The 18,803-nt window shown below is 56.6% G+C and overlaps 2 protein-coding genes across 4 annotated transcripts in view; one reads left to right on the top strand and one right to left on the bottom strand.

Moving 5' to 3' along the window:
• Nucleotides 1–304: 304 nt before the first annotated feature.
• On the top strand, nucleotides 305–16,080 carry TMEM208 (transmembrane protein 208). 2 transcript variants are annotated; one of them, XM_054049371.1, is made up of 6 exons: nucleotides 305–374; nucleotides 2,731–2,826; nucleotides 3,810–3,869; nucleotides 4,302–4,438; nucleotides 14,232–14,316; nucleotides 15,615–16,080. In XM_054049371.1, the coding sequence occupies exons 1-6, from the start codon at nucleotides 369–371 to the stop codon at nucleotides 15,750–15,752; spliced, it is 522 nt and encodes a 173-aa protein (XP_053905346.1). In that variant the 5' UTR covers nucleotides 305–368; the 3' UTR covers nucleotides 15,753–16,080. The 2 variants fall into 2 exon arrangements, with proteins under 2 accessions (XP_053905346.1, XP_053905347.1); XM_054049372.1 differs by lacking the exon at nucleotides 305–374 and adding an exon at nucleotides 1,800–2,615.
• Nucleotides 16,081–16,407: 327 nt separating this feature from the next.
• The window catches only part of MATCAP1 (microtubule associated tyrosine carboxypeptidase 1), a 49,153-nt gene continuing 46,757 nt past the window's right edge, over nucleotides 16,408–18,803 (bottom strand). For both annotated transcript variants that reach the window (XM_054049094.1, XM_054049095.1), the window contains exon 7: nucleotides 16,408–17,569. In XM_054049094.1, the coding sequence (XP_053905069.1) occupies nucleotides 17,405–17,569 (165 nt within the window). In that variant the 3' untranslated portion in view covers nucleotides 16,408–17,404. The remainder of the gene's footprint in view (nucleotides 17,570–18,803) is intronic.

The following is an 18,803-nucleotide window of genomic DNA, read 5'->3' as shown; positions in this document are numbered from 1 at the left end:
TCTGTCTGTCCTACCGCCCCCACCCCTGTCTGTCTGCCTGTCCTACCGCCCCCACCCCATCTGTCTGCCTGTCCTACCGCCCCCACCCCTGTCTGTCTGTCTGTCACTCACGCCTCTCCCCTGGCCCTACCGCCCCCACCCCTGTGTCCGTCAGTCCCACTCACTGCCGGTCTCTGCGCCCGCACTTCCGGGTTCACCATGGCAACGCCGCAAAGGCTGCTGGGCATTGTAGTCCGGTGAGGGGTCAGCACCCCGCCCCTTTCCCAGAGCGCTCTCTCGTCCCTTCCGTTTCCGGTGACGCGGACCCGGCGCCGGAAGCTGCGCTAGTGCTGAGTTGGTGTCGCTGCTGCCGGGGAGCTGGAGCCGCAATGGCGGTGAGGGGCTGCGGGGCGCCTGGGGACTCCCGCAAAGCGCCGGGGGCGGCCTGAGCCCCCCCCCGGTCCCCCCCCGGGCTCGGCCAGTGCCCCCCCCCGCCCAGCCTCCCCCCATGGCCTGGCCTGAGCCCCCCCCGAGCCCCCCCCCGGGCTCGGCCAGTGCCCCCCCCCCGCGGCCTGGCCTGAGCCCCCCCCCGGTCCCCCCCCGGGCTCGGCCAGTGCCCCCCCCCCCGGTCCCCCCCCCCCGGGCTCGGCCAGTGCCCCCCCCCCCGGTCCCCCCCCCCGGGCTCGGCCAGTGCCCCCCCCCGCCCAGCCTCCCCCCATGGCCTGGCCTGAGCCCCCCCCGAGCCCCCCCCCGGGCTCGGCCAGTGCCCCCCCCCTCCGGCCTCCTCCCCTCGGGCTCGGCCAGTGCCCCCCCCCCGCGGCCTGGCCTGAGCCCCCCCCCCCGGTCCCCCCCCGGGCTCGGCCAGTGCCCCCCCCCGCCCAGCCTCCCCCCATGGCCTGGCCTGAGCCCCCGTCCGGCCCCCTCCCTCGGGCTTTGCCAGTGCCCCCCCCGGCCCCCTGCCCCCGGGCTCGTCCAGTGCCCCCCCCCGCCCAGCCTCCCCCCATGGCCTGGCCTGAGCCCCCCCCGGCCCCCTCCCCGGGCTCGGCCAGTGCCCCCCCCCGCCCAGCCTCCCCCCATGGCCTGGCCTGAGCCCCCCCCCGGTCCCCCCCCGGGCTCGGCCAGTGCCCCCCCCCGCCCAGCCTCCCCCCATGGCCTGGCCTGAGCCCCCCCGGCCCCCTCCCCCCGGGCTCGGCCAGTGCCCCCCCGGCCCCCTCCCCCCGGGCTCGGCCAGTGCCCCCCCCTGGTCCCCTCTCCCCCATGGCCTGAGCCCCCCCGTCCGGTCCCCTCCCTCGGGCTTTGCCAGTGCCCCCCCCGGCCCCCTCCCCCCGGGCTTGGCCAGTGCACCCCCCATGGCCTGGCCTGAGCCCTCCTGGATGTGGCCTGAGCCCCCTGTCCGGCCCCCTCCCCTGGGCTTGGCCAGTGCCCCCCCTGCCCAGCCCTCTCCCCCCACATATGCCTGGCCTGAGCTCTCCTGTCCACCTCGTCCGGACCTGACCTGAGCCCCCCCGTCCGGCCATGGCCTGGTCTGAGTCCGCCCGCCCGTCCCGGGCTTGGCCTGTGCCTCCCACCCGCCCCCCTGCCCTCCTCTGGCCTGGTCTGTGCCCCCAGTCCGCCCCTAGCTTCCCCCTCCCGGGCCTGGCCTAGGCCCTCAGCCTCTACACTCCTGAGAGCAAAACAGGAGGGTGTTTCCCTGCGCGAGACCCTATCTCTGCTCCCCCACGAGGGCTGCACAGCGGGAGTGGGGGGGGGGTGATTGTAAAACCACAGAAAATGGTGAGGGGATCTTGGGGGTGGATGTAGAACGTGATGCTCATTTATTTAATTGACATGACTTCGATTGACTGTCTCTTTAGAGCTGTGTATGGATCCCTCAAGGGTAGGGTTATAATAGACAACATGCAGATAGAGACCTTCAGGAAAGAAAGGGGAGTGACAGAGATGTCGCCTTGCCCTGTCCAGCCTGTAGACATCAATGACTGACCAACTCTCTTGAAACAGTTCTCCAAACCAGGGCTCCGACTGAACAACAGAGGTAGAAACTGGGGATGATATGCTCACCCACATAAGCTGGCCTCCAGAGAAACTGACAACAGTTAGACGCATATGGCAATGCTTGGACTTTGCAAGTCAACTTAGGATAAACAAAAAATGTTCATCTACAAAATGCCCAAAGACCAGCCGACTAAACTATGCTTTATAAATGCTGGGGTAGAACCCACACGGAGCTCTACCTAGATGGGCCTCGGAAGTGCAGACTGCTGACAACCACAGGAGCAGAAGAAGCCTGTAGGGCTTAAGTGGCATTAACAAAAGCCACAGGCTAAATATCGACCACCAGAAAACTACTATGAAAATGACCTGACAGCATAATCCCACCCGTCCTGGAATATGGAAGCAAAGCCAGGGGCCTGACCTTAACGGCCATCTACAACAGCTGGGGCAAGAAACCTACAGTCCCGCCAGCAAATTATACATGTGTACAAGAATTCGCCCAACGACGGCTGGACAGAACGGAGATTTTTTTTTCTCTTTAGATCATATGAAAAGAGCACTCGGTTTCTGGTGTCTCCACACTCAAAGCAGCTAAATGACTACGCTATAGAATCACTCCAGGCTTCAACAGCGCTGCCTTTGGGGTCAGTGACAGTGGGTTGTGGAGGGGTGTAGACAGGAGGAGCTTTGGAGAAGGGATGGAGATGTGAGCAGAGGGGGGCAAGGATGTATGTGTTAAAGGCTGCGCTCTTTTTCTAGCCAAAGGGGAAGGTGGGAACCAAAGGCAAAAAGCAGATTTTTGAAGAGAACAAGGAGACTCTGAAATTCTACCTGCGGATCATCCTTGGTGCTAATGTGAGTGTCTCTCCCCATCAGTCTTCCAGGGCTATGAATTCCAGTCTACGGCTATTGGCTGCAAAGGCAAATCCAAGCATATTGGTCAGGAAACTGCTTCCTTCCCAGATGCCTATTTTGTCCCATCCTTTTGTGGGGCCTTAGGGGTCGAAGGGTTGGGGGACTTGAAGAAGGGATTCCTTCTCTGGCTGGCAGCTCCATTTCAGTCAGGGCGAACATGAAAAGGGCCGTATGGCCTCACGTAACTTCTGCACGTAGGGGCTGTAGGAGGAGCAGTGATACACCTTGCTGAGTCCCCAGAGACCTGGGGAAAGAGCTGACACCTCTGTCTCTCAGTGGAGGTGGAATGGTTTTAACTTCCAGGAATGGGTTAGCAGGGAGGGAGCTGACCCAAACCTGGCCTGTAGTGAGGGATTGCAGGTTGGGAAGTGCACCTTCTCCCACCCAGCGCTCTGAAAGCTCGGGGGTGGGGAAGACTTTCTTTGGGTTTTTATTTTGTGGGGAGGAGGAGAAATGTACAGCCCCACATGACAGAAACAATCCCCCAAACTCCATATGTGTATTGGCCTATTGCGTACTGTAAAGGCAGGTGTGGCTAGGAGGTATGAAGGAGCTAAGAACTAGCACTAGGAAAGCAAGGAGCTCTCCTTCGCCTTAAAGCTTTCACTCCTAGTCAGACTAACATTTCTGCTCTGCTGGAGCCAGCTCATAGGCTTGTGGCTTGCCTGGCTCTGAAAACTGTCTGGATCCAGCTTCAGCTTTCTGACGCCAGGGAGCTCTCTGGAGCGTTCCTTTTCCAGCGTCGTAGGGCAATAGATCTTGGAGAAGAAGGCAAGGTGCAAGCGGGGGTGACCGTCTGAGACTCAGGCCATTTTTCATGATAGCATATTGGGAGAAGGCCCAAAGCTGTCCCGTCCCTGAGGTGTTCCTTCCCCTCACACTCGCTCATTCTGACTGCTTGGCTTTATTTCCCATGTCTTCAGGCCATTTATGCAGTTGTGAACCTGGTGATCTTCTACACAACAGCCTCCTTCTGGACCTGGGTAAGTCCCTGATCTCTGACCCTTCCCTGTTCAGGATGGAGAAAGCGAGGGGGTAACACCTGCTGGGGTATTTGTTCCAGTCTCTCGCCCTTCCTTCTGCTTCTCCCTGGGGCTGTGAGGAATCTTTACTGGCTGTTCAAACAGCGCCCCTCAGATCTCCTGTTGGGGTTAGTGTGGAGTTTGGCATTCACTCACACTGTCTTGGGCCTGCTGCCCCCTCATTGTTTCCAGGTTGCTCTGATAGGCAGTGCATAAGCCATGTTTCCCTGGACACACAGACCCCGTGAGGGGCTTTTACCCAGCTGAGACGAGAACATCTTCACTGATCAGAAATGTCAGTACAAATAATTGCTGTGGGGCTCTGCTCCGCTCCTGCTGCTTTACCCTATGGGCTGGTCGCTTTCATGGCTGATCTTTCTTTGCTTGTTGCAGGTTGCGTTTGTGTTTAGCATGGTGATCTACGGTGCCAGTTACCGCTCCATGAGCTCCATGGCAAAGGCGTCTTTCACGGACGATGGCAACCTTGCTGACGGGGGAATTGACCTGAATATGGAGCAGGGGATGGCAGAGTGAGTGTCCACACCCACACGAGTCCAGGTGAGCAGGACCTGCTGCCTGAGCGCGTACACAGACCCATTTACCCCTGAGAGCGTGGGAAGAAGCATAGCAGAGCCTCAGCTCGGAGACCATCCCACAGAGTTCACTTGCTCTCCCCAGTGGGAAACTTTCTAATCATTCTTGTCATTTCCCAAGAATCCGTCGAACTGTCCTCGTTGCTTGAACGTCTAGCTCCGCCTCCAGGAAGTGAGTAACGGGACACCCCAGGAAGTGTGCTAGGCCGAGATAGTGACTTGCTTAGGGCCTTCACTAGGCTGGATGGGTGACCGTACCCAGCTGCTCCGCCAACTCCTCCTTTGCCCTTTGGCTTCTCTCCTGGGGTGTTACATTCTCTAGCAGAGGACAGCTCTTCCCCTGCCCTTTGACTGAGGGGGATGTTTAGGGCTCTCCAAAGTTCTTTTCCTTGGATTGGCTGCCTGAAGCACCTACACAAGAGTTGTTTCCTTAGAACAAAGTAAGACCTATTAAAAAGAGACACAATGGAATTAAAAGAAAAGCAAGCTTACTTAACAGACCTTGAATTAGATGTCTGAGCTAAGCTAATTCAGGCACCCTCAGCTTGCTTACAGGAAAGACCAGACGATTGTGTGTAGTCAAGAGCAAGTCCTTGCTCTCTGGCCTCTCCTCGGAGATCCAGCCCACGCTTTCCAGAGAGAGTCAGTCCCCTCCACCTATTTGTCAAATCTTTGTTAAAGGTCCTCACCATCCGAGGTGAGGCATTCTGGTTGTGTGTCTGTCCCTTTCCCCATCCTGCATCTGTCTGCTGTGTTTCGATTGTCAGCTGTCTGGGGCAGGGACTGAGTGTGTCTGTGTGTGTTCAGTGCCCAGCCCTGTTCTCGGGCCCGGGGCGCTCCCAGGAGGAAGAGAGCCAGGCAGTAGGAGGCGCTGGTGGGGCAGGCAGTCTGCTCCAGGGGTGAGCTGGGTAAGTATCCGAGTGAGGGGAGTACACACAAAGTCTCACTTCTAGGGATGGAAATATCGTTTAAAAAGTTAACCAGTTAAACAATTAAAATTATATCATTGAACCGGTTAACCAAGGTGGCTCTAGCGGGGCCGGGGGCTGAGTGTTAATGGTTACGGTTGGTTAACGGTAAGCCTAATGTTAACCGTTTAACCTTTTACATCCCTGACTCCTTCCCACGATGCCCTGTGTGACGGAGCAGGGAGCAGGGCAGATTTGACCTGGGAATGTTGCAGGGGGGTTGCAGTGGCGATGTGGGACTTCCCTTGAAGGAAGCTACCTGAGCTGTAACCTGAGCCAGGAACGGGGGGTGAGGAGAATTAACACCTTCTGCCCGGGAGACTGAACAAAGGAGAGGAGCAGCGGGAGGAGTTTGGAGTTTAGTTTTCGGTTGGGGCTGGGTGGTGCAACGCAGGGAACCCCAAGCTGGGGTCCAAGCTCCCTGAACCTCCCCGAGGGACCTAATTGAGGGGGTCTGGTCGTACCTACACGCTCTGCTTGAGACTGTGTTCCTGTCCTTAAATAAACCTTCTGCTTTACTGGCTGGCTGAGAGTCACAGTGAATCTCGGGAAGAGGGGTGCAGGGCCCTAACTCCCCCACAATCCGCAACAACTGGTGGCAGCGGCGGGATCTACTGCACCCCGTGGACGGCGCTTCCTGCAGTAAGTGACTGGGGAACAGTAAAACGAAGGGGGATTGACGGGGACCAGGCGCGCTGAAGAGTGAGAGAGAGATGGTTATTACCCCTGGGAGTGTGTGACCAGCGAGAAGGACTTTTGCAGTAACAGGGTCCCCCGAGGGGATCGCAGCGAGTGGTCCCAGGGGCGGAGGAGTCTGCAGCTCGACCCTGGCAGAGAGGTGGTGACCTTGAGAAGGGCTGGCACACTAGGGGGCCCCCTGGGAACTGTGGGGAGCTGTGAGCACACAGGCCGGTAAGTGGCCAGCAGGAAGATGTATGCCAAGCGGCTTAAGAGCGACCTGGTGGAGCTGTGCAAGCAGAGGCGGCTGCGCATTGGGAGGCTCACCAAAGAACAGCTCATTGCCCAGCTGGAGGCAGAAGATCGCGCGAATGAACTGATCCCTGTGTCTCAGGGAAGCAGCCTGGCAAATGCAGCGCAGGCACCAGTGTCTGTCCCAGCTGGGACTGGTCAGCCGGCTGCTGAGGGCTTCCCGAGACCCCTCCTTCCTATGCCTAGGGGAAGGGTGGGGAGGAGCCCAGCAAATACCGAAGGCGCCGTGACCCCCCCGGCCAGCAGGGGGTCCCCCCGGCGAAGCTCGCCGGCCAGCAGAGGATCCTCCCGGCGACGTTCGGCATCCGGGGAGCGGAATTGGCTGGAATGGGAGAAAGAGCTAAAACTGAGAGAGCTGGAGGATCGTGAACAACAGAGACAGCATGAAGAGAGACAGCGTCAGCATGAACGGGAGGAGAAAGAGAGACAGCATCAGCGTGAACGGGAGGAGAAAGAGAGACAGCATCAGCGTGAAGAGAGACAGCGTCAGCAGGAATGGGAGGAGAATGAGAGACAGAGACAGGAGAATGAGAGACAGCGTCAGCATGACCTGGAACTGGCGAGATTGAAGGGCAGCGAACCCCCGGCTGCGGTGAGTGAGGGGGGACCCAGGACTGCACGGAGCTTTGATAAGTGCATCATGGCCCCATACAAGGAGGGGGAGGACATGGATGACTTCCTGGAGGCCTTTGAGACGGCCTGCGAGCTGCACCGGGTGGATCCCGCGGACAGACTCCGGGTCCTTACCCCCTTACTGGACCCCAAATCCGTGGCATTGTACCGCCAACTGGGAGAGGCAGAGAAAGGGGACTACGAACTATTCAAAAAGGCCCTGCTACGAGAGTTTGGGCTGACTCCTGAGATGTACCGGGAAAGGTTCCGGAGTCAAGATAAAACCCCTGAGATCTCATATCTGCAACTAGCCGTCCGCATGGAGGGATACGGCAGCAAGTGGGCTGGTGGGGCCCAGACGAAGGAGGACCTGATTAAACTGCTGGTACTGGAGCAACTATATGAGCGGTGCCCATCCGACCTGAGGCTGTGGTTGGTGGACAGAAAGCCAGAGAACCCGCAACACGCCGGGCAGCTGGCTGATGAGTTTGTAAAGAGCCGGTCAGGGGGTGGCAGGGAGGAGCCCCAAAGGAACAGGCCCGCCGCGATGCAGAGAGAGAGTCACCCTGGGACCTCCCAAAGGGGGAATATGGGGAATCCCCTCCCACGGGGAAGGCCCAGCATCAGGGACAACCGACCGGCTCGAGGGGACCCACGGGACCTGAGCTGCTATTACTGCGGCCGAAGAGGCCACGTTCGGGCCCAGTGCCCCAAGCTCAAGGACAGACTGAGCAGACCGAACCCGCACCGGGTTAACTTGGTAGAGGCCCAGACGGACGAGGGGCAGGCTTCCCACGCAAGAGGGGCTGGCAGCTTATCAACTGCTCAAGAGAGAGAAGGGCCCCCGGCCAGCTTCTCTGGGGGGCCAGATGCTCCGGATTCAAAGTTCTCCGTTTACAGGGTTGGCGCGGGGCTGTCCCTGCGGAGCGAGTGCCTTGTTCCCCTGGAGGTGGATGGGAAGAAAGTTTATGGATACTGGGACACGGGCGCAGAGGTGACACTGGCCCGGCCCGAGGTGGTGGCCCCAGATCGGGTGGTGCCCAACACCTTCCTGACCCTGACCGGGGTGGGCGGGACCCCATTCAAGGTTCCCGTAGCGAGGGTACACCTGAAATGGGGGGCCAAGGAGGGCCCCAAGGACGTGGGAGTGCACCACCATTTGCCCACTGAGGTGTTGATGGGGGGGGACCTAGAGGACTGGCCAAGCAGCCCCCAGACCGCCTTAGTCGTGACCCGTAGCCAGAGCCGGCGAGGGGCACTACGCCCTGACCTTGGGAAGGATGTCCCACCGGAGGCACCGAACCCTTCCCGGGTGGGGAGGGAACACCCAAGGACAGGCCGCGGGGTGGCTGGGGCTTCCGACCCAGCCGACGAGAGGGAGCAGGTCCCCATCCCTTCCCCAGCCGCCGAGTTCCAGGCCGAGTTGCAGAAGGACCCCTCCCTGCGGAAGCTAAGGGGCCTGGCTGACCTCAGTGTGGTACAGACCATGAGGAGAGGATGCAAGGAGAGGTTCCTGTGGGAGAAGGGGTTCCTGTACCGAGAGTGGGCTCCCCCGGGGGAAGTGGAGTCGTGGGGGATCAGGAGGCAGCTGGTGGTTCCCCAGAAGTTTCGCCACAAGCTACTGTACCTGGCCCATGACATCCCTCTCGCAGGGCACCAGGGGATCCGGCGCACCAGGCAGAGGCTGCTACAGAACTTTTACTGGCCCGGGGTCTTCACCAACGTCCGTCAGTACTGCCGATCCTGTGACCCCTGCCAGAGGGTGGGGAAGGCCCGGGACAAGGGGAAGGCAGCATTGAGACCTTTGCCCATCATAGAGGAGCCTTTCCAGAAGGTGGCCATGGACATAGTGGGACCTCTCAGCAAGACGACCCGGTCTGGGAAGAAATACATCCTGGTGGTGGTCGATTTCGCCACCCGCTACCCCGAGGCAGTGCCCTTATCGTCCATTGAAGCAGACACTGTGGCGGATGCGCTGCTGACCATTTTCAGCCGAGTGGGGTTCCCCAAGGAAGTCTTGACGGACCAAGGGTCCAACTTCATGTCGGCCCTACTCCGGTGCTTGTGGGAGAGATGTGGGGTCCGACACAACTGGGCCTCAGCATATCACCCCCAATCCAACGGGCTGGTGGAGAGGTTCAATGGGACGCTAAAAATGATGCTGAAAACATTTATGAATCAGCACCCGCAGGACTGGGACAAGTACTTACCTCACCTGCTGTTTGCGTACAGGGAGGTACCCCAGGAGTCTACCGGGTTTTCGCCTTTCGAACTGCTATATGGAAGGCGGGTAAGGGGGCCCCTGGACCTGGTGAAAGACGAATGAGAGGGGAAGGCCACTCCTGACGGAGAGTCGGTGGTGGAGTATGTCCTGACCTTCCAGGAACGACTTGCCGAGCTCATGGGCCTGGCCAGGGAGAATCTGGCCAGAGCCCAGAGGAAGCAGAAGGTCTGGTATGACCGCACAGCACGGGCCCGCACCTTCGCCACTGGGGATCAGGTGATGGTCCTCATCCCCGTGAGGAAAAACAAACTCCAGGCCGCCTGGGAAGGGCCCTTCAAGGTTGTCAAGCAACTAAACGAGGTAAACTATGTGGTGGAGCTGTCGAACCGGGCACACCACCACCGGGTGTACCATGTGAATATGATGAAGCCATATTATGACAGGGGGAATATGGTGTTGGCCGTGTGTGGACAGTGGGAGGGGCAGGGAGATGACCCTTTAGTAGATCTATTCCCTGGGACAAGAGTTGGCTTCCCCCTGGAAGCAATTCCCCTCTCTGATCGGCTAACCCCTGCCCAGCGAGCTGAGATCGGAGGGGTGCTGCATCTGTACCAGCGGCTGTTTTCCAACCAGCCTGGACGCACTAATCTGACTGTCCACCGGGTGCAGACAGGATCGCACCCGCCTATAAAATGCTCCCCCTTCCGAGCCACAGGGAAAACTGCTCAGGACCTGGAAAGAGAGGTCAATGACATGCTGGCTTTGGGGGTGATCCAGCCGTCTTCCAGCCCTTGGGCCTCGCCGGTGGTGCTGGTCCCCAAAAAGGACGGGTCGATCCGGTTCTGTGTGGACTATCGGAAGCTCAATGCCATCACTGTAGCCGATGCCTACCCCATGCCCAGGCCGGACGAGCTCCTAGACAAGCTGGGAGGTGCTCGGTACCTTACCACCATGGATCTTACAAAGGGCTATTGGCAAGTGCCGCTGGATGCAGATGCCAGGCTGAAATCGGCCTTTGTCACCCCTCTGGGGCTCTATGAGTTCCTGACCCTGCCCTTCGGCCTCAAGGGAGCGCCGGCCACCTTCCAGCGCCTGGTGGATCAGCTACTGAGGGGGATGGAGAGTTTTGCCGTGGCGTATATCGATGACATCTGTGTCTTTAGCCAGACCTGGGAGGACCACATATCCCAGGTTAGACAAGTGCTGGACCGACTCCAGAAGGCTGGGCTGACCGTAAAACCGGAGAAGTGCAAGGTGGGGATGGCTGAGGTATCCTACCTAGGCCACCGGGTGGGAAGCGGCTGCCTAAAGCCGGAACCAGCCAAAGTGGAGGTGATCAGAGACTGGCCCGCTCCTCAAACCAAAAAGCAGGTCCAAGCCTTTATTGGGATGGCAGGGTACTATCGGAGGTTCGTGCCCCACTTTAGCGCCATAGCCGCCCCCATCACTGAGCTGTGCAAGAAGGGGAAGCCAGACAAAGTGGTCTGGACCGAGGAGTGCCAGGAGGCTCTCCGGGCGCTGAAGGAGGCTCTGGTCAGTGGCCCAGTTCTGGCAAACCCAGACTTTGACAAGCCCTTTATGGTGTTCACCGACGCCTCAGACACAGGACTGGGGGCGGTGTTAATGCAGGAGGATGAAAAGGGGGAGAGATACCCCATCGTGTACCTGAGCAAAAAGTTGCTACCCCGGGAGCAGAACTACGCGGCCATCGAGAAGGAATGCCTGGCCATGGTGTGGGCCCTCAAGAAACTAGAGCCATATCTCTTTGGGCGTCACTTCACCGTGCACACCGACCACTCTCCCCTGACCTGGCTGCACCAGATGAAAGGAGCCAACGCCAAGCTCCTGAGATGGAGCCTGCTCCTGCAGGATTATGACATGGACGTGGTCCATGTGAAGGGACGTGACAACCTGATAGCGGACGCGTTGTCCCGGAGAGGGAGCCCTGAACTTCCCCAGGTCACTGGTCAGAGTGACCCCGCTCAGTTCAGTCTCGAAGGGGGGAGAGATGTGACGGAGCAGGGAGCAGGGCAGATTTGACCTGGGAATGTTGCAGGGGGGTTGCAGTGGGGATGTGGGACTTCCCTTGAAGGAAGCTACCTGAGCTGTAACCTGAGCCAGGAACGGGGGTGGGGGGGAGAATTAACACCTTCTGCCCGGGAGACTGAACAAAGGAGAGGAGCAGCGGGAGGAGTTTGGAGTTTAGTTTTCGGTTGGGGCTGGGTGGTGCAACGCAGGGAACCCCAAGCTGGGGTCCAAGCTCCCTGAACCTCCCCGAGGGACCTAATTGAGGGGGTCTGGTCGTACCTACACGCTCTGCTTGAGACTGTGTTCCTGTCCTTAAATAAACCTTCTGCTTTACTGGCTGGCTGAGAGTCACAGTGAATCTCGGGAAGAGGGGTGCAGGGCCCTAACTCCCCCACAATCCGCAACACCCTGTACGGTACGGTGATGTCGCCATAGTGGTCTGTCGCGGCGTGTCAGCTGGTGCCAGGAAAATCGGGGGGGTTAACGTGCAGGCTTGGGCAGATGGCGCCGCGTTGCTGTATGTTCAGGAGGCCCCCTTCTGACAGACAGGCAAGAAATGGCACCTTTTTAAACCTGGAACTAAAATTCTGTGGAAAACGTTGAGGGGAAAAACTGAATTCCACTGGGAGGCCCAGGGTGGCATCCCCTCCCTGAAGGCATGTCTGCAGCATTGAATGTTAAGGCTCTGCTGATGGGTGGGAACCAGGGGCTTAGAACTGCAGAACCATCCCAACCTGACTGCACTGTGGCCATCCCAACTCTGCGACTCCTCCTGTTGCCGTCTGTGTCTGTTGCACATGTTGGCAAAGTTGACATTGCAGCTAAACCAAAGACTTTCTCAAACTTTCTGGGCAAGGGAGGACTCAGGCAAGGAGAGGTGGGGGAAGAGGAGGAAGTTGGCTACCACCAGAAAAAGAAACTGCTCATGTGTTGGTGCAAGGGCTGCTTGCACTATAGCTTCTGGTGCAACTGGCCTGGGTATCGCCACCTCACCCACTTGGTTTCTCCCTTGTCTCCTTACTACTTAGTGTCTCTCTCGCTCTCATTGGCCACTTACCTCTGGAAAGCTTGCTGGGGCCTTTGTGTGACGCACACGGTACAGGGCAGAGCGGTAGTGAAACAACGGAACCACCTGATCTTTCCTGAAATCCTCCTAGTACGATCGGAAATTGTTTGGCTGGATAATGATAGTGCTCCAGATGTGACACATGGCCTGGTGCTTCACAATACAAGCTGTGTGATTGGCAGGGATGGGATTTTTATTGGCTTGTTCTAAAAAGTGAAGGTAAAGGATTGTATATGTCCCTTGAATCCACAGCTCATATAAGTTCTCTCTCTCCTGTTACAACTGTCCTGAGTTACTTTTGCCTGGCAGTAGAGAGAGTTTTTACTTGCCTGATATACTACAATTCACTGCCTAGAATAATTTTTGTCCAAGATGAATAATAGTGCATGCAAAAACCCACTATTAATGCAGCATAGATGTGCTAAGAGACACCGGAGACACCGAAGTCACCAAATGCAAAGTTATGGTTTACTGCTCCACTCTGCCCCCTTGTGTTTGTGCATTGGAATAGTCTCCAGTGATGTGATCTCTGGGTTTTCCCGTATTTTACTGCGCACTTTTTTCCAGCAGAGTCAGAATAGGTGTGCAGTGTGTTAGGACTAATGTGCTGTACTCTCAGCTGTTCAGTTCATGTCAGTTTGCCATTTGAAACACTCCAAGAAGCATTGTTACACTTCCCTTTCACCTGACAGTCCTGTCACGTTTTACTTTGCCACAGGAACAAATGCTGACTTGAAACTGCTTTCTGTACAGTACTGATTGGAATGTATTTCCAGCGTCCCGTCTAACCCCAAAGAGGATTTTGTACGTTCTTTGAGGATGTGGTATAGGCAGTTGTTACTTGGGAGATCTAGGTTCAGTCCCCGTGGACTGTGGTGAGGAGAAATTCATTCCTGTTTGCGAGGTGCTCACGTGCTGTGTGGTCAGGTCCAGATCACTACCCAGAGAAGCTGTTTCCAAATGCTGGGTAGCTTGGTGCGGCACATACAGTGAGATATGCTCATTTCCGCTGGTGCAGTGTCTGTATGCCAGCCTACTGATTTCTTACTCTAGTACGTGTTGTTTCACGTGAGTGCCGGGGGTCGTGTTTCTCTTCTGTGCACATTACAACGGTCTGGGTGTGTCTGAGCTGTGTAGAAGACAAACGTATCATGCTGTTGTGAGAGCTGCAATTCAGCCCACCCCTGCCAATGGCTCTCGCTGTTTGTGTGTTACCTCAATGGTTTTGTGTGTGGGAAATCAAAGGGGTGGTGGTGGGGGGGAACCTGGCCTGGGGTCAGATGAGTAATGGGCAGTTGACCCTCCGGCTGTTTGTGCCCCTTGGGGTATGTTTATCCATGGGATGCTGTGTCGTGTTAGCTCAGCAGCTGTGTGTATGCGGAGGGGCTAGCTGCTGTGGCATGGGACTGCACCGTGAAGTTTAACACCTCTCCTAATGCTGCCAGTCAGGGTCCTGTGAGCGAGCAGGCTTCATGCAGAACACAGGCCAAAATTCATACGTAGCTGCCTGTAATGGCGTTGATCATTTTTTCTCCCATTCAGACAGGCCTGCCCTGCCCCTCCGCTGGGGAGCCTAAAGCCCTATTTGAGTCTTCAGAAGACACTATTTCTCCGAGGCCCTAACTCACATGGCAGAATGGGGAATTGAACACATGGTTTCCCAAAGCCATGGGACTGTTCCTGCCCAAAGGAGAACTGGGAAGGGCTAGAGGGGAGCCCAGTAGCTTTGTAGTGGCAGCAGAATTGTAGTGTTGACGACAGGGTTTGGACTGCAGATGTTCAGTACAGAAAACGGGCCCTGGCTCAGTGCAATTAACCTGTTGCTTTTCCCGTCCCTCTCAGGCACCTCAAGGATGTGATCCTACTGACAGCCATTGTCCAAGTGCTCAGCTGCGTCTCCCTCTATGTCTGGTACTTCTGGCTCTTGGTAAGTCTTTGGGGCCCTTCTCCCTACCCCCAGATTCAAACCTTGCCTTGCTCTCCCTTCCAGCTCTGCTCCAGTTCATAGACTCCACAGCCAGAAGGACCAAGGCTGCCCACCTGTATGGCACAGGCCAGAGACCTGCCCCAGCAGAATTCCCAGAGCAGATTTTAGAAAACCCGCCAGTCTTGGTTTAAAAATGGCCAGGGATGGAGAAGCCACCACGGCCCTTGGTAAATTGTCCCAGTGGTTAATTACTCTCGCTGTTTACACCTTATTTCCATTTCATTTCTCACCCTCCCTTCCCAGCCTAGAGCTGGTTTTTGGTAAACCATGCAGCCCTCCCCCAGTCTTCTCCAGAAGAGAGTGCCGTTATGCACGGGAACGCTGAGGCCTGCCGGGGTTTGGGTGCCACCTCTCTGAAAGCCCTTGGACAGTGAGAGGCCCAGCGGGCCATGAGAGATGGGGGAGGGGCATTTGGGGCAGAGTCCAGGATGTCTTGGGATGCGCATTGATACTTTACATGTGCGTGGTGAGGGGTGAGCTGTGAGTACTTACCTGCCTTGCCTTGCCCATGTCGGTGCAGGGGCAACCCTGACTGAACTGGGGAGCTGCTGAGTCCTCAGCACCCCTGAAAATCAATTTTTATTTTTATTTTTTTCCCCTTCTGACTTATCAGACTTTAACACCTGGCACAGGTAGACGTACATCAAAACACAACTTCCTGCATAGACTGATTATAAACCGCAACCTGATTATTACCTAGCTTTGTCACCAGTGGGTCTGTGTGGCAGAAGCCACCCGTTATAAATGGCTGGCTGACTAAAACATAACTCAGAATATTTTCCTTTGTCAGCGGAGCGGCCTCGTGTCTGACCCCTGTACTGGGCGTCTTGTCAGGAGGAATAGACTGAATTGAATAAGCATTGAAATGGAGTAGCCCATATTCTCCTGTTCCGAGGAGCAGTCCTCCTGGAATGGGGGCGAGCCCGTTGGTGGGAAGTGGGGCCTGGTCTGTGGAGATCTTAGGAACTGAAGCCAAGATTTTCATGACTAGGCTCCGATCGTGAGGCCTCAAGTCTATATTTAGGCCCCTAAAGAAGCGGGTGGTTCTCAAAAGTGCGGAGCCCCTGCAGCTCCCATTGACTGCGGCCCGTATCTAGGGGCACCTTTCACCCGCACTGACGTCGTTAAAGACTAGACCCAGGTCTGGATGTAGAATCAGCTTCTCCAGAGCTCTGCGGTCCCTGGTAGCCGAGCGGCGTCCTACAGTAACTGAGTCTGCTGCCTGTTGTGCTTCGTAGGTGCCAGGACGGGCTCTCTATCTCCTGTGGGTGAACATCCTGGGGCCCTGGCTCACGGCCGACTCTTCAGCTGCCACCCAGGAGCCAAATGAGAAGAAGCAACGCCGCCAGGAGCGCCGCCAGATGAAGCGTTTCTAGCTACACACGTGGGGGTGGATTCGATCTAATTCACCATCTCCACCTGGTTACTTCATCAGGGATGCGATTTAAACCAATCAGAAACCATCACAGTGTCTGTCACCCTCTCATCAATCCATTCCACTCTAAAGGCTGCCAGAGACTTCCCTTGACTGCTTCTGATGGTCACGTCAGGGGCTGCTCCACCACTTGGGGCCTTACTTGACAAGGGGGAGGGAGGTTACGATGGGATATGTGTAAATAGCTTTTTCAAGCAATGGTGTAATGAGTTTGGGGATTGGGAATTGCCTTGTTGGAGGAAATATATTAAAGAGGAGAATCTAAGCGATGGGACTGGTGGCCGATGTTTGCTTCAGGGTCAAACTTTGCAACAACAAAAAAATTACCAGCAGGTGGAGACGAGAGCTGGAAAATGTCATGCCGCCAAGTGAAAGTTTGACAAAGTTCTAAGCAATGGAGAAAGGATGTTCAGAGTGGAGCTGGCTACTCTCACTGAACTATCCCTGACAGGCTGGGACCGTTCACAATAGTCCCCCAGCACTGCCAGAAGCTGGTGCTCAGATTTCAAGTTCTTGGGTGACACCTTCCCCCATTTTTTCGCTAGTCCCCTAGTGAGGCCTCCAGCGTCACTGACACTTCCCATGTAAACACGAGTGGGAAAAAATCTTTATTGTGGGAATTAAAATCCTTCTTACAGCTGAGGAATGGTTAAGGGCAAAGGCATTTTTACAGGCAATGTCTAGAACAAGAGTGGGAAGCAAATAAGCAGTTGATTGAGTTCTGGTGCAGACTGTGCTGACCAGAGCGCCTGCTGATGAGGAAATATCACGCTGTCAATAGCTTTTCATGGCGTGCAGCCCAAATTGGATTTCTTTAATAATATCCAGTTCCCTCTCACCAACTAGAGAAGTCACTCCGAGCTGTCTGGCTTCCCCTCTCCCCAGGTACTACAGTGATGAGCACAGTATAAGAACCAATCTAGACTAGAACAGACCTGGTGCTCCTTCATCCTCTCGTCCAGCTCTGCTCCTCCAACACCTCACGCCCTTCCACCCTCCCTGACCAAGCCACCGCTCCCTCCAAGGGTTTTAATCTATGATCTGCAGACTTCACAGTCCTCTCAGTGATTCCTAGAGCAACATTTCTCTTCTCCATCTTGGATTTGGGCTGTTTAACTATCTTCCATCATCCTTCCTTCCCCCAGTGTAGCGCCCTCCCCCTGCAACAGCATTTAAAAAACACAACCCCCAAAGCACCTCTGGTGCTAGTTCCCTCCCGTGGCATTGCATGCATCTTAGCCATCGTCCCCTCCCCCCACCCTCACTGCTGCATTCCATCCTGCTAAGCCATGTCCTGCTGCAGGAATCCACCCAACCGGCTCTCCCTTTGCAGGACCTGATGCTGAATGGATGGGAGGAAGCTCTGAAATGGCAGCCTGCCTCCTCCAGGTGAGGACTGACCTGCCGACCAGTCACAAAATGAATAATAAATACGCAGACCCCTGGGCACCCTAAATGCTTTGGACGGCTGCAGTCAGACACGCACACAAGACAACTCCCTTTTGTGCCGAAGGCTTCCCGTCCACAAGGCCGTGTGGCCTGGGAAATGGGACTCTGCCACGGGGCAGGCAGGTCAGGACCCCGCAGACCTGGTCAGTCCGGCAGCAACTGCTCTAGCTCCTCCTCATTCAGTCTGTTGGTGGCGATGATATGGTCAAGCTGCTGCCTGTACCGTTCCATGTCCTGCATGAAATGGGGGATTCGCGCCTTCTCCAGAACCCCAAATTTCTTCAGCTGATTCACATCTTCGTAGGAGACCTGGTGGAAAGAAAACAGATGTTTCAGGCCCTCAGGCCAGCCATCCAAGGGATCTCTGCACACACGCAGCCCCGCATGCTTTCTGATTCACTCACCTCCTGCTAGAGCATCTGGGGGAGGGCTGCTAATGTAACTGCACCAGCCCGAGCCTTACTGAGAGGGCACCACATGGTAGCAAGAATGGCTGGAACGTTCCCAGGAATTCCAGGCACCCTGAGCTACATGGTTGCTCTGGCCAGGAGGGATGGGGGGCTGTGACCCACCAGCTCCAGACTCTAGGGTCGGGGTGACGTGGAGGGGTCACAGAGAGGCTTCCAACAGATACTCTGATTTCTCGCTGCAGTGCATGAGACCCAACGGGCTGTGCAGATAGTGGAGCCTGGCAGGTCAGGTTCCCATCTGGAGCAGAAATTGCTGATATGGAGGCAGGTGACACAGAGCACAGGCACCTTCTCTCAGGCCCAACAAACAGCGGCTCATTTGGACTGACAGGAACTCAGCGTGCACCTGGTGGGGCTGCAGCGAGGGCCAAGTACAGGGTGGGCCGGCACCCCCTTGCTCAGCCATAGAACAAACAGAAATAAGCACACCCTTATCACCATGACAGGGACCAGAGCACCTACCCTAGGCCTACATCAGCAAATGTATCGACGTGAGCCGTGCAGTGAGAAATGGGTCAGGCCAAAGCTTCAGAAATACATATTAGCCTCTGATTGCCCAGGCCAAGCTAAACCAAAGAAGGACCCACAGAGTCTCTCGGGTGTGGTGACGTTCTTGGGAGACTCCCCAGGTAGGCTGGTTAATTTGCTGTTTTTTGTCACCTCACACTGCTGGTACCTCATCTTTGTGATCAGGAAAAACGCAGGCCCAGGGTAGCAAGTGACACCTGTGTCTAAAAGCTCTTCTGTGCGGTAGAGATACGGGAGCGCGACATGACCGATTCCACTGGGCGAGAATCAATGCTGACACGGCCATTAGCACGGGGTGAGCCTCCGAGTCTGCTCAAATCTCAGCACCATACAGAGGGGGAGGGCATAGGCGCCGACTTCCCCTCTTTTCCGTGGGACCCCACCCCACCCAGCCCCTTCCCTGCCCCCAACCCCACTCTGCCCCTTCCATGAGGCCCTGCCTCTTCCTCACCCCCATTCCAACCGCTTCCCCAAAGTCCCCACCCCAACTGAGCTGACCAGAGATCCTGAGTCTGAAAGTCCTCCCCGGCCAATAGATGAAGCAT

Source organism: Malaclemys terrapin, chromosome 14 (assembly GCF_027887155.1).
Source record: "Malaclemys terrapin pileata isolate rMalTer1 chromosome 14, rMalTer1.hap1, whole genome shotgun sequence".
Taxonomy (NCBI): domain Eukaryota; kingdom Metazoa; phylum Chordata; order Testudines; family Emydidae; genus Malaclemys; species Malaclemys terrapin.
The sequence above is the reverse complement of the archived record's forward strand: the minus strand, read 5'-3'. Positions and strand labels throughout refer to the sequence as shown.